The 13,589-nt window shown below is 53.2% G+C and overlaps 1 protein-coding gene across 4 annotated transcripts; it reads left to right on the forward strand.

The window, feature by feature from the left end:
• Nucleotides 1-2,401: 2,401 nt before the first annotated feature.
• Nucleotides 2,402-12,916, forward strand: Tlcd2 (TLC domain containing 2). Of its 4 annotated transcripts, none has more exons than XM_076542898.1 (6): nucleotides 2,402-2,634; nucleotides 4,543-4,707; nucleotides 6,229-8,820; nucleotides 9,274-9,356; nucleotides 9,558-9,640; nucleotides 10,154-12,916. In XM_076542898.1, exons 3-6 carry the CDS (start codon nucleotides 8,591-8,593, stop codon nucleotides 10,601-10,603), a joined length of 846 nt encoding a protein of 281 aa, XP_076399013.1. In that variant the 5' UTR covers nucleotides 2,402-2,634; nucleotides 4,543-4,707; nucleotides 6,229-8,590; the 3' UTR covers nucleotides 10,604-12,916. The 4 variants fall into 4 exon arrangements, with proteins under 4 accessions (XP_076399013.1, XP_076399012.1, XP_076399011.1 ...); XM_076542897.1 differs by having other exon boundaries at nucleotides 2,417-2,634; nucleotides 5,922-8,820; XM_076542896.1 differs by having other exon boundaries at nucleotides 2,424-2,634; nucleotides 5,490-8,820.
• The last annotated feature ends 673 nt before the right edge of the window (nucleotides 12,917-13,589 follow it).

Below are 13,589 nucleotides of genomic sequence, written 5' to 3' on the forward strand. Positions count from 1 at the left end.
ATCCCTAAGCTCACTTGCCAGTCAGCACTGGAATGGAAAGTTTGCCTAATTCAGTGCTTCTCACCTAGAGTCGATTTGGACTCCCCAGGGGAAAATTGGGGACACTTCTGTTAGTTATAATTGGGATCCTATGCTGCTGGGATCTAGGATAGAGGCCAGGGTAGTGCTGACCGTCCTACTGTGCACAGGGCAGCCATGTGCATAAGAAATTATCTGGCTCAACCTATCAATAGTGCTAAGGTTGAGCAATCTCAGCCTGAAGCCCATGCTCTTGGCCTTGAGGTGGTGGGAGGAGGCTAGAGAGGAATAACCCACAGAAGGGCCACCCCAGGGGTCTTGAGTGAACAGGGAATGGGGCTCCTGTGCGAGGGAGAATGGAGAATGGGGCAGCTTGTTGAAACGCCTCTTTCTTCCAAGCTTGGCCAGAGCCCTGCTCAATTTCCCCCAGCCCTGCCAAGTCAGTCCCGGGACTTCACACTAAGTTTGTCCTGGAGTGACCCTGACTCCCAGCTCAGAGCCGGGGTAACATATTTACCTGGGTCTTCCCGTAGGAGTTCCCAGAAGACGACCCTGGCTTCTAGGACCCGTGTGTTCCACCTGCAGTACCGGAGCTAACAAAACGTTGGCACATTAGCTGTGGGAGGGGGTGGACTAAAGTGGCCCCTAAGAAGTTAGACGTGGAGGAAGCAGGCAAAGGCAGAGGACTCCACCAGCTACCTGACCCAGGAAGGGAAACAGTGAGAACCAGGCAGCTGGCACAGGAAACAGGGTTCTGACCCACCAGGCTTACTTTACACAACCTTTCCTTTTCCCTCGGCCTGGACTCGGTTTCCCTGTACCATCCACGGGAGCCTACTGGAGCACCCACACTCAGCTAGCCACCATAACAGGCCTCCCCACCAAACTGACAGTGCTGACAAGAAGTATCTCCGGTTCCAATTTCCTCAGAACTCTGAAATACTAAGATGTTGGGGGAGGTGGCAATCCTGGAGTGATGGAGAAAAGATCACTGAAAGAACAAATCCATAACCCTCCACCCTCCATGCTTGGGGTTCCATTTCCTTCCCTTACCACCCAATGGGGGCACGGGGGGGGGGGGACGGGGGGGCGGATCTGAGCAAAGGAGATGGAGAAGGACAGGCTAAAAGGAGGAGGATGTGGTAAAGGCTGATTCGTCCCCTGGGGTCGAACAATCAGCTGTTACTGGGGCGGAAGGCAGGAAGTCCCCTTAAAGGCACAATGTCCTGAACGCAGAACTTAGGAGTCTGAAGAAACGTTCGCAGTCACCTAGCCCATACTTGACCCAGGAGCTACCTCAGGCTCCCCTCTCATTTCTCCGCCTCAGTTGCCGGCACCCTCAATCTGGATATGATGCAAAAGTCATGAACCCCGGGCCACAAGTTCCTCCTTGAGGGTGAGGAGGGAGTGATGAGGTGGTCCCAGGCTTGTCCCTTTAAATAAGCAATTCAGCAGCTTTTGCCAAGTCATTGGGTTCATTTCAGTTTTTGCCCACCCCCCGCTCTTCAGGCTCTGATTGGCCCCTGGGGAAGGAGCAGCCTCTTCATTGGTCTCCACCTTTGAAATCACTTCCCTAAGTAGGTCTGAGTCAGTGAAGCGCTTTGGAGGCCGGGACTGAATGGGTGCAAATCAGAGAATGGGGTTTCTGGCTGCATTACTTTTCCACAGATCATCCCCTAATTTCTAAACAGACGCCTTCTCTCTAAAGTGAGAGCTGTGCTATAAATCCTTTGTTAGGAAGCTGCCCCTTGAGAAGCCGTGGCTCTTCGGGGACCAGGACGAGACAGACCTTTACTAGAAATGACTCCTCTCACTAGACCCACGAAGGGTAGACTAGATCTGCAGTGAAGACAGGGGCCGCGCGGGTGACAGTCGTCCCTATTCCCCGAAGCCCTCGGGAGTCCTGCTGCATCGGTGGCTGACTTCCATCTTCAGGTCTGCCCAATCCTGTTGCTCTGCGAGCTCCACCTTCCTTAACTTAGGCCTTCTGTGGAGGCTGGTGAATCAGTTCTGAGGTTGTCTAAAAGAAGTTCCAAGAAGGAGGGGCTGTAGCCCTTTAAGGACTTCCCCGCGACCGATTCAGAGATCAGTTTAAAAATGCCAACTCACAGAGCGCGCTGCATTCTGGGAAGCCGGGTGTCACCGTAAGAACTTCATTGACCAAGATGCACTGCAAAAACACACGCCCTCACTTCCTTCTGCTCTTTAAACTATGGCTTGACGTAGACAACTGGTCTAAGCAAGTTGCCTAGGCCGAGGGCTAGCCACACCTTTTCAGCTATTGGCCAGCTGGTGAGTTGTTGGGCGTGGCTTAGAGAAGTTCCTCCAGGCAAGGGGGTGGCCTCCTTGCCAATCAGAGCCCAGACGTCGGGAGGGGCGGGAGTAAGCGGAGGTGCTGGCGCCCCCCCCGAGTGGGTGTGGTCACGTTGCCCAGCAGTGGGCGGTGATTGGCCCTGGGCGGTGCATTCGCAGCTCGTGCGTCACGACGCCGCCAGCTGATCGGAGACTGGAGCCGGTGTGTGCTGGGCGATGGGAAGAGACAGAGCGGTCGGCCGTGCGGAGAGGACGCAGTGATTTTGCTCCCCTGTCCTCAGCAACCCCCACACCCAGCATCAGGTGGGTGTGATCTGGGGACCCGGTCATTCCGGGGGGAATCGCGGTAACAGGGTGATGGGGAAAAGTAGGGTCCTGGCGACCACACCCTGCCCTTCTGGGGGAGGGGAGAGGGGGCGGCGGGGACGGGGACGCTCCCGGGAGAGGGACCTGGACTGGCCCGAGTAGTGTGCCTGGACGTTTAAAGAGAGAGTCTCGGTCAGGAATCGTGGCAGAAGGTCTGGAGAGGTAATTGGGGGGGAAAGATGAGAGACCAGAGGGCTGGGGACGTCTAACCCCGACGCCCTCTGGTTTGAGGATCCGGGAGCTGACCATTTAGCCTGGGGAGAATCTGGGGGAGCGAGTAGTTTGAAGGAGGTGCATTGCTTCTACCGGCACTGACTGTGTCAGGGCCAGTTCAAGTCCCTGGCAGGGAAGGGGTCGCTGGGCGGGCCAGCCCCTCCTCTCGTTCCCTCCCGGGGATGTTATGTAAGGGGGGAGGGGAAAGGAGTAGGGGGCGGCGGTGCAGAGGCCTTATGCAACCCAAAGGTTAGGGTTTCACCGCGGTTGGGCGGAGGTTGGGGGGGCGGACAGGAGGAGGGCCTGGAAACTCTACCCCCAACCCCCCCCTCCAGCCTAACTGGCCGTCTTGGACAGAGAGAAGGTCACCTTTGCACCTCCCCCCAGTATGTCCGGTGGTGAGGCCCCTAGCCCCGGCTTGGCCATGACCGCCTGGGAAGCCGGCTGGCTGGGTGGGGCGCCTGGGTTAGTCATCGCTGGGCTCCCTCTCTCCCCACCTCCTGGCCAACTCTTGGCCCCTCCCCACGGCCTCCGGCTAGGCTAACGTCCCCACCTCCCTCTGGCCCTAGTTTCAGCCTCCAACTCATTTGGCCTGTCATCCTGGCTGTCAGAGTAGGCTAGAAGCTGTCGAGGTGCCAGAGGGTTGATGGAGCAGCTGGTCAGAGGGTCAGTGCCCTGGGCCCACCCCGCCCGGCAGCCAAGGGCACCTGCTTGGCACAAACTCTCAGCAGCCAATGAACCCTGTAGCTGAACAGAGCCATCTCGGGCAGAGAGAGGAGTGGACAGAAAGTGATCACCTAGGAGAAGGAAGATACCACAAAGTTTATGCTTCCCAAGAGGCTTTTTTGGAATTTGAAAATCGCCCACCCCACCATCATCTTTCCACTCCCTGAATATAGAAATCCCAAGGCACAATCTCCTTGGCCCCTCAATCTGGCAGTGGCCGTGCCCTTGGACTGACTGTGCGGAACCACCCTCTCCAGCTCACAGCCCTCTTAGCCTGCCACGCCCCCAGCCCCCTCCCTGGGCCATGCTGCAGGGCCCCGGCTTTTCCTGCTGATTCATGCGTTGGAACTGTGGGGGCGGGGCTTGGAACTTGGAACAAAGTTCAGACGTGGAGGGGCCGGCAGACAGCCTGGAATTCATACCAGATGTACCCGGAATGTGCAAGCGGAATGCCTGGCATCTCAGAGTCCTGAGGAAGCTGCCCAGCCACCCTGCCCATACCTCCCTCCCCTCCCGCCTTTGGTCAGCTGTCCTCTCCCTCATACTCCTCAGAGCCCCCGCCGACCTTCCAAACTCTAGCCCTCCTCCCCATTCTAATCCTCCACCGACCCTCCTTCCCGCTGAACTCACTAAGAGCAAGTCAGTTGAGCCAATCAATCTACTTTTTCACTTGGGACCTAGGTTCTAGACCCTGCCCTTTGAATGCTGAAGATGCTGGAGCCCTCAGCCGGTTGCCAAGGTAGCTAGTGCCTCCTGGTCTGTAAAGCGGGGCAAGAGACGTGCATTTAGAAGCCTCTTGCCTCTCACTCAAGAACCCCTCATTAGAAGGTATTGAAAGTCATGGAGAGCTAGTGGGTGTCCCCCAGCCCTGTTCTGAGCTCTCCTGTCTTTCTCCCTCCCGTTTAGGAACCTGTGCCTCCCACACCCTCACCTGGCTGAGCCGCAGTAGTTCTTCAGTGGCAAGCTTTATGTCCTGACCCAGCTAAAGCTGCCAGTTGAAGAACTGTTGCCCTCTGCCCCTGGCTTCGAGGAGGAAGAGGAGGAGCAGCTTCTTTGCCTACCTTCCGGAAGGTGACAGAACTGGGGTTGGGAAGGGCTGGACAGCCGGAGTGATGGCTTTAAGGAAAGGTGCCCCGGGGAGCCCTTACCCGCGCTGGCCCAGCCAGAGATCCAGGTTAAAGGCCCTGACTGAATTGGGGAATAGGTGGCCCCACCTCCCCAAGGTTAGCTGATCTCTGTGTGGCAATGGGAAGGAATGGAAGGAAAGTCTGCCTACCTGTTTACCAAGACTTCCTTGTAGGCCTGCCCTTCTTATCTCGCACCCTCTGCCCCAACTTTCCTTTCACATGAGGTCCCAAAGTAAATGTTCTCCCGGGGAGGTGACACCAAAATTCTGATCTAAGTGGTCACCCATGCGTTTACCTTTCTCTGTATCTTTTAGATTGGTCCAGACTTTGGATTTAGGGGTACTTACCTCTGTGGGGACCCTTACACCTGTCTACTTCTCCATCTGTGAAATGGGGAGTCCCATAGATGAGCAGGCAGGAGGGCATCCGAAGTCCACCTGTGCTGACTCAGAGCCCGGGCTCTTCTCTTTCCGTGGGTGGAAACAAGACGGCTCTTCCTGTAAACTGCTCTTCCTCCCCCACCCCCGGACTACACACCCAGCTCTGGGGGAATGGGGTGGAGGGAAAAGTTAGGGTTAAGACCGGTGTAGTGGGAGGCTAGTCCTATGCTGACTTCTCATCATACAGGGGTGACCCAAGGTCTCCCCTCCACCCCCAAGTAAAGACTGCAGCTCCTGGTTGGGCCCCAGCAGCCACTGCCATTTATTTTCTGCCTTTGCTTTCCAGGATAGTAAGACTCAGCTCAGTGCTGTGCAGGCCAGAAATTGTCTCCTCCAGCCATCGGGGAGACGGGTTGTAACGATAGGACCTCCTTCTGCTGCCTCTAGCTCCTGAGACATGCTTGGGCTTGGGCTCGGGCTGTGGTTCACCTTTGGCCCAGTCTCCCTACCAGAAGATGGGGTTCAGGGGCTACAGGAAGCTGTTTGTTCTGTTGGGCAGGAGAAGGAGGAGTCGTCCTAGCCTATTCTCATTTATGAGAAACTGAGTCATAGGGGAGACTAGACCACAGAGGCCAGCCCCGCTGCAGCCTGAGATGAGGGTAGGATGTGTAAGGGCCTGCAGCTGAGGCGGGTGGGGAGGCCGAGTCTGCTCGGACCCTGCAAGAAGATTGCTCTGTCCCTCCACCCTGCCTTCCCCTCTTCACGCCACTGGCCACAGTGCGTCTCTCCAGCACTGGGTCATGGCTCTGCTATCTTCACCCAACATGGAGCCTCAGAGGTGAGGAAGGGCAGCCCGGAAACACAGAGGCAGGCAGAAGACCAGTGAAGGACCTGGCCTGGAGCCGCCACAGGGGCCTGTCCCAGACATTGGTCCGAGGGGCACACAGAAGCCTGGTGAACACCAGGAAAGAGAACAGCCAGCCTCCGTGAAAGACAAGCTTCCAGCCATCTCCTCTCCAGACCTGCCTCCCTTGGAGATGAAGACCCATAATGAAGTATGGTCCTGTCTCTTCTCTACCCTGCAGTTTCTGTATAACCACCCTGGAGGAGCATGAGCCACCTCTGAAAGGAAATACAGAGCAAATTCAAAGAGAGACTCAAATGGGTGACACTGGAAAAACATAGCTTTGACTGGGGCTCTAGCTGAGGTGGGAGAATGCTTGTTCAGCTTGCACGGAGCCCTGGTTCTGTCTTTACATTGCCTAGAGCTGGGTGTGGCAGCACAGGCCTATAATCCCAGCACCCTGGAGGTGGTGGTAAGAGGATCCTACATCCAAGGTCATCCTCTGCTACACAGTGAGTTCTGAGCCAGCCTGGACTACGTGAGACACTTGTCTCAAAAAAAAAAAAAAAAAACAATCAAAAGAAGGCTGACATTGCTGAAAGCATGTCCCCTCATCATGGTATAAGAGGTCAATAGAGGCCAAAGGAACACGCCCATACGTTGTGGGTAGTGGCGTCAAACATTGTAAGAGATGTCTTTTGGCCTTGTAATTTTGTGTTCCAGAAATGTATCTTAAAATCAGAGTTTGGTTATAAAATGCTCATCTCAGGGATAATGTCTGGAAATCCATTCTTTTTTTGCTGTTTGGAAATCTATTCTTTTTCTGTTGTCATGAAAATTCGCAGTGGGGGGTTGCTTGGGTGAATTATATTCATCCCAGTGGTGGAGTACTGCACAGCCATCCAGAGTCCTGCAGAAGAAAAATTGATTGGAAAGAAAAATGCCCTTTGAATATTAAAGAGATTATAAAAAGTGTGAGTTTTGTGACTTTAATTTTGTCTTTAAACAATTTGTTTTAAAATATGAGTGCATACTTGTAATACATAGACTAAAAAAAAAAAGACTCAAAGTAGACTCAAAATGTTAGGAGTGGTTATTTTTGAATGGTGGGATAGAGCAATTGTGAATTTCCCCCTTGTTTTCCCGTCATTCTAAGTTTTCTATACTAGTTGTATATTGCTTTTGCATGTTAAATAAATGATAGCAAAAGATAAATGTGATTTTTAAAATTTTTACTTTTTTATGTGTATGAGTGTTTTGCCTGCATGCATGTATGTGCACCATTCTTGTGCCTGGTGCTCCCAGAGGCCAGAAGAGGGCTTAGAACCTCTTGGAACTGGAGTTGGACTATTTTGAGCCACCACATGGGTGGTGGGAATCGAACATAGGTCCTCTGCAAGAGCAGCCAGTGCTAACTTCGGGGCCATCTCTTCATCCCCTCTACGTAATTTTGAAAAGATTTATATTGTGTGTCTGTGTGGGGGTATGGGCACCTGATGTGGGTGCCTGCAGAGCCAGGAGAGAACATCACATTCTCTGGAGCTAGAGTTACATGCTGTTGTGAGCTGTCTGATGTGGATGTGGGGAATTGAACTCAGGTCCTCTAGAAGAGGTGCAAATGCTCCTAGCCACTAAAGCCATCATCTCGTCAGTCCTTGAGGTAATTTTTTTAAACTTCAGAGAATTGGATGTAGGAGGATGGGCTGTACCTAATGCCTTGGTGAAAACGTTTGTTTGGGGCACCTATTGCTTCGTGAACGTGTGTGTGTGTGTGTGTGTGTGTGTGTGTGTGTGTGTGTTGCTGGGAATCACACCCAGGGCCTTGTTCAAGCGAAGCAGGTGCTCACCACATTGAAGTCAGCCCTGTGAACTTCTTTCTTTAGTTGGCTGAATCCACCCACTTGCTCTGCATACAGGAAGCATTCCTCCGACTCCTGGCTGTCAGCCAGCTGAGGAGGTGTGGCTCAGAGTAAGAAAGAAGGAAAATGCTCAAACCAGTCACTCCAGGGAATTTGGGGTTGGAGAGGATGTTCCTTAAAGCCAAACCAGTCTCGAATCGGAACAGGCTTATAGTGTTGTCACCGTGGGTGTTTATCTCTTGGGTCGGCCTTTTTCTTGAGGCCTGGGGAGGGAAGGAGGATGCATTTCAGGTATGTGGTAGTAGTGATTCCCATTTGCCTTCCCTGCCTAATAAAGATCCCCAATGGGGGGGGGGAACTTGGGAAGAGATCCCCTAAGACTGCTCCAAAGGGAGTGGGGAGCGCTCTTTGGTTTGGGAAGTACTATGTAAGAGAATGACAGGTGGGCCGAGGGCACCTCTGCCTAGCTAGCCATGCTCTCAGGTAAAGGTGAGGTGGTGCAAGGCGTGGGCCCTCAGGGGTTGGCTGCTCTAGCCTTTGGGGCTGTGGGTAAGGATGACCAGTAGGTGAGAGATGAGGAAACCAGAGCAGAAGGTGAAAGTTAGTGGGCGGAGCCCCAGACCTGTCAGGTAAGGCTTAGACTAGATCGCTTTCTGGAACTCTGAGGGGTTTGGAGACTCGCGGCGTTGGAAAAGACTTCTAGTGTTGTGCAGGAAGGGGGTCTGAGCTCGGTTGCCGGACTTGATGCCCGGGAGCCCCCAACCGGCTACCCCCAGGCAGGGGCGGGACGCCATCATCTCGATGGCTCCACGGGCGGTGGCCCCACAGCTGAACCAATCACTGCCCTGCCGAGGGATAGGGGCGTGGACAAGCAGGGGAAAGTTACAACAGGTTGGCAAGGCAAGGCAGGCGAGGAAGCCCCCGGCACAGCTCCGTGGAAAAGCCAGATCCCGACTTCGCCGGGGCACTGTGAGGTCCGGTCCACCAGGCACGGGGATCGAAGACACAAACTGAAGCCTAGCTGACCTGCCAGACCATGGCATCCTGGGGACTCTTTGTGGCTGGCGCCTCCTTCGCGTCATTTCGGGGGCTGCACTGGGGACTGCAGCTGCTGCCCACCCCGGAATCTACTCAGGACAGCTGGATGTGGCGGAACATTTTCGTTTCGCTGATGCATAGCCTACTCTCTGGATCAGGGGCGCTGGTCGGGTGCGGAACTTAGAGATTGACGAAGCACTGAGGGGTGGGGGTGGAGATGAGGGCGTGGAAGACTGAGGTCGGAACGCTGGGTGGGTACCTCTTAGAATAGATAGATTCGAGGTCTTCCAAGTCTGGAGCTGGGTTGAGTTGCAGGCGGGTGGAGTACCCAGGGGAAGGCTGGATCTAGGTCTTGGAGAAATTGACCTTAGCCCCCCCATCTTCCCCAGGCTGTGGCTTTATCCTCAGATGGTCACCGACCCGATTCATGGCCACCCACCGTGGGCAGTGGTCCTGGTAGCGGTATCAGTGGGTGAGTGTACAGAAAAAGCTGGGCCACGGAAGGCAGCGTGGAAACGGGAATTCTAGGTCCCTCCCCCGCTTTGGAATGGAGCAGATGTTGCTGGAGGTTTGCTGTGAGGGATTAAAGACCTGGGAAAAGTGGGACTTGAGACACCTCTCTAGGCTGTGCACCAGCGAGGAGCTGATGCACAATCCTCCCCCATGCCCACAGGTTATTTCCTGGCGGATGGAGTTGACATGCTGTGGAATCAGACTTTGGCGCAGGCCTGGGACCTTCTCTGTCACCATGTGGTGGTGAGACTGAAAGGGAGACGCCAGACAGACAGAAAGGAGGCACTCCCAACCTCCCTTCAGCCTTCTGTCCTCTGACTTTCCCACCAAGTCCCCTGAAAACCTATCTTCCCCGTCTTGGACTGAACTGGAGGGAGGTTTTGGCTGCTAGCCACAGTTTGGAGTCTGGGCATTATTACCCAAGGAATTTGGATCCCCCACAAACATCCAGCTGGTCATGAAAACACGGGTACAGAGTTTTGCTGAGAGGGAGGAGTCATGGTATAGGATGTGGGAATGAGGCAGAAAAGGCCAGGAATGGAAGCTGGAGTGTGTTATGCAAATAGCGTAGCTCCAGGGTAAGACAGGCTCTGGGTGAAGGCTGCTCCTAGATGCGTCCTAGATAAGGGTCCGCAGAAAGGTCAGGTTTGGGGGGAGTCCTACAAAATGCTTGTGCATCCCCAGTATAGAGATTAGGCTGGCGGGACTTGGCGGGCACAGGTCGGGCAAAGGTCTGACTTTGAACCTCACCCCCAGGTCGTGAGCTGCCTCAGCATCGCCGTTCTGTCGGGCCACTACGTGGGCTTCGCCATGGTATCTCTGCTTCTGGAGCTGAACTCCATCTGTTTGCATCTGCGGAAGCTGCTGCTGCTTTCCCATAAGGCCTCGTCCTTGGCCTTCAGAGTAACCAGCTGGGCCACCCTGACCACTCTGGCCCTCTTCCGCCTTCTACCTCTAGGGTGGATGACCCTCTGGTTGTTTCGGCAGCACTACCTGGTGCCTCCTGCTATGGTCATCCTTTGTATAACTGGGCTGGTCACTGTGGGTACCATGAGCATCTCACTGGGTATCCGAATCCTGATCAGGGATGTCTTGCAGTCTCGGCCCAACTCATTTATCGTCGTGCACAAGGAGATTCGGCAGATCAAGACGCATGATGGTGAGCCTGTCACCAGGAACAATTCCACTCTCAGTCTGAAAGACTAGAGAAGCAGAGGCTTCCTCTTCTGTCAGCCCTGGGGGGCTGGGGCCGGGAAGAGGAGATGGTAGCCTTCACTGCATAGTCTACTGTGTAGCAAGGGCTAGACTGTATTATCAGCATCTCAGGACCTTTTCCAGCTAACTCACTTCTCTCCCCTTCCCAAGACCCAAGAAGAAATGTGAATGTTAGTGGCTTCGTGGGAACCTAGATTACCGCTCAGTGAATTCCTTTGCTCCAGCGTAAGGACAGACAATGGGACAGGAGGTCCTTCTAGAGTCAGGGAGACCTCATTTATGATCAAATTCTGGCGGTGAGATGAGAGCCCAAGAAACATTATCTGTTGCCAGGAGGGATGGGCATGGCAGTTGCCAGGGACAGACAGAAGCCAGGCCAGTGCAGTTGTTGCTGATACCTCCCATCCTCTGGGTCAGACTGCAAGTACTAGGATTGTACTCAACCGTACTCTGCTGCACACAGCCTTTCTAATACTTACGTATCTTCTGACCTTTTTAAAGAAATGTAAATTCTTAGATGAACATGGTGTCTCTCCTAAGGCAGCACAGAGCAAGGAGCCACAGAAGAGACTGAACCATCTGGACTGGATACCCAGTGTGATCACCCAGTGCAAAGCTTTTGAAGGCTCTGGGTTGTGCTGAGCACTGAGGCAGAGGCCAGCAGGGGAGAAGAGCCAGAGGGGCAGGATATCTGACTGACCCTTTTCTGGAGTCCTTTGAAGGCTCTCTCCTCCCTATCTCCACAGCTAGTCTCCTATTGCATGCAGGTCTCCTCCCTTTCTAGTCTGAACGTCCAGGTTACAGGAACTGTGGAGCAGATTAGGGTTACTGTTGTATTGAACAGTAAAGTGATAACCCCTTGGCCGGACGGTGGTGGCGCACACCTTTAATCCTAACATGCAGGAGGCAGAGGCAGGCAGAGCTCTGTGAGTTTGAGGCCAGCCTGGTCTACAGAGTGAGCTCCAGGACAGTCAGGGCTACACAGAGAAACTCTGTTTTGAAAAACGAAAAACCAAAACCATAAAAAAAAGAAGAAGAAGAAGAAGAAGATGAGGGAGAGAGAGAGACAAAGAGGATGAGGGAGACAGATGTGCACAGATAGCGGTCTCGGTAGAAGAGAGAAAGATTAAACCCCATAGAGAAGCCAGGCAGTGAGAACTTGAGGGCAAGAAGACCAAAGCTTCAGCAGACATATTGAAAAAGCTTGTTACAAACAAAAAGCTTGTTACAAAAGCTTGTTCTACATATTGAAGAAGCTGAGAGGAGCCAGATCATAGTGTTGATGGAATGATCACCAAGAAAGCAGGAAAAACAGGAATAAAAGAGGACAGAAAGGGACCCCAAGAGAGAAAGGCCCAGCTAGTCTAGACATCAAAACATTGAAAGCAGACTCAGGAGAGACGGAGGTGGTAGTGGCCAATGGAGAAACTAACAGAGTAAGAGAGAGGTGGAGATGGAGAAGAGGGGGAATCAGAGAGGGGACCCAGAAGCAGGGGCAGAGGCCGGAGAGGGGTTGCTGTATAGAAACAGGAAGTACGAGTTGAGCTGGAGATGGGCAGCTGCAGCGAGAGGCAGACAGGCTGACAGCGACAGGGAGGCAGAGCCTGGGGGGAAGAAGGGGTTGAGTCTTCAGAGGTGCAGTGAGACAGAAGGATAGGGCAGGGCAGAGGAGAACCACGGGGGTGGGGACAGCATGTACAGCAACGAGGCAACATCCAGAAGGAGCGAGGGAAAGGAGGAAAGAAGGGATGGGGAGGGAGGGGGGAAAGAGAATGAGAAGCAAAGAGAGAATGTTGCATGAGAGCTCCATTGCAGTCAGAAAAACAGGAGCAAAGCAGAGAAAATAACGAGCAAAGACTGGAGCCTGGCAAGGTGGCTGGCACATGCTGATAATGCTAGTGCTTGGGAATGACAAGCAGGAGGATCAGGAGTCCAGCCTGGGCTACATGAAATCCCGTCTCAACACACAAACCAAAGCAGAAAAAATTGGACATGGCAGCTGCAGCATGACGGAGCATTCTTGAGGTCCTGGGTTCAATGCCCAGCACAAAGAATTTTCCTTTTTTTTTTTTTTTTTTTTTAATGTGGGTTTTGGCAGGTGATTTGTTTGATATGGGTCTGGTCACCAGGGTAATACCATGGCCAGGTGAAGTAGTCCTCGAGACTGACTCCACGCTTGCCCAGTCATTTGCTGAAAGACTGTCTTCCAGCGGAGGAGAGGAGCGCCACTGGGGAGAGAACATTGAGATTTTAGGTCTCAGAACACTATCCTTATTATACAGGAATAAATTGCTATGCAAATGATTTCATTAGTCTATTGTGAGTGTGATTGCTTTGAGTCATTTCTCTTGGCTCCAGTGGTATCCTGGTTTGCAATATGGTGTGGGTTGTGGAGGCTTTGACTTGGGAAGGCTTCCTGTTACTGATTTCTCTGCCTCTCCTTCCCCTCCGATTCTCCCCCTCCCTCCCCCCTCTCCCTTTTTCTCTCTCTCTTTCTCTATCTCTCTCTCTTTCTGCTTGTTTTGTGGGTTTTGTTGCTGTTGTGTGTTGGGGGTGGGGTGGGGAAGTTGTATTGGATGTCGTGGAGGCTGGCATTGAATTTTTCCTGATCTTCCTGCCTGTACCGCCTAGGACCTAGTCCTGTGAGTATGGAAGTGTACTGCATACCAGGCCAGGCTAGCACATTCTCTTTGTGACCTACAAATAACTGAAGTGTTATTAGATCCTCCATGCCCAGAAAACAAACCTCAGAGCCAGGGCGATGTCTCAGTAGATAAAGATACTTGCTATCAGGACTGATGACGTGAGGTTTTTTGTTTGTTTTTGCTATTGTCTTTTATTTTATTTTATTTTTTTAGCTCTGGCTGCCTAGAACTCCATAGATCCGCCTGCCTCCACCTCCCAAGTGCTATGATTAAAGGCACGCGCCACACTTGGCCTAATAACCTGAGTTTGATCCTCAGGGCCCACATGATGG

This window comes from Peromyscus maniculatus, chromosome 8 (genome assembly GCF_049852395.1).
Source record: "Peromyscus maniculatus bairdii isolate BWxNUB_F1_BW_parent chromosome 8, HU_Pman_BW_mat_3.1, whole genome shotgun sequence".
NCBI classification, from domain to species: Eukaryota; Metazoa; Chordata; class Mammalia; order Rodentia; family Cricetidae; genus Peromyscus; species Peromyscus maniculatus.

Excerpts from the sequence above, each read along its gene's own strand:
- Tlcd2 (XM_076542898.1), top strand. The coding sequence starts at position 8,591 with ATGCCCGGGAGCCCCCAACCGGCTACCCCCAGGCAGGGGCGGGACGCC. Across the intron at positions 8,821-9,273 it reads CTTCGCCGGGGCACTGTGAG|GCTGTGGCTTTATCCTCAGA; the intron begins GTCCGGTCCACC and ends CATCTTCCCCAG. Across the intron at positions 9,357-9,557 it reads CCTGGTAGCGGTATCAGTGG|GTTATTTCCTGGCGGATGGA; the intron begins GTGAGTGTACAG and ends CCATGCCCACAG.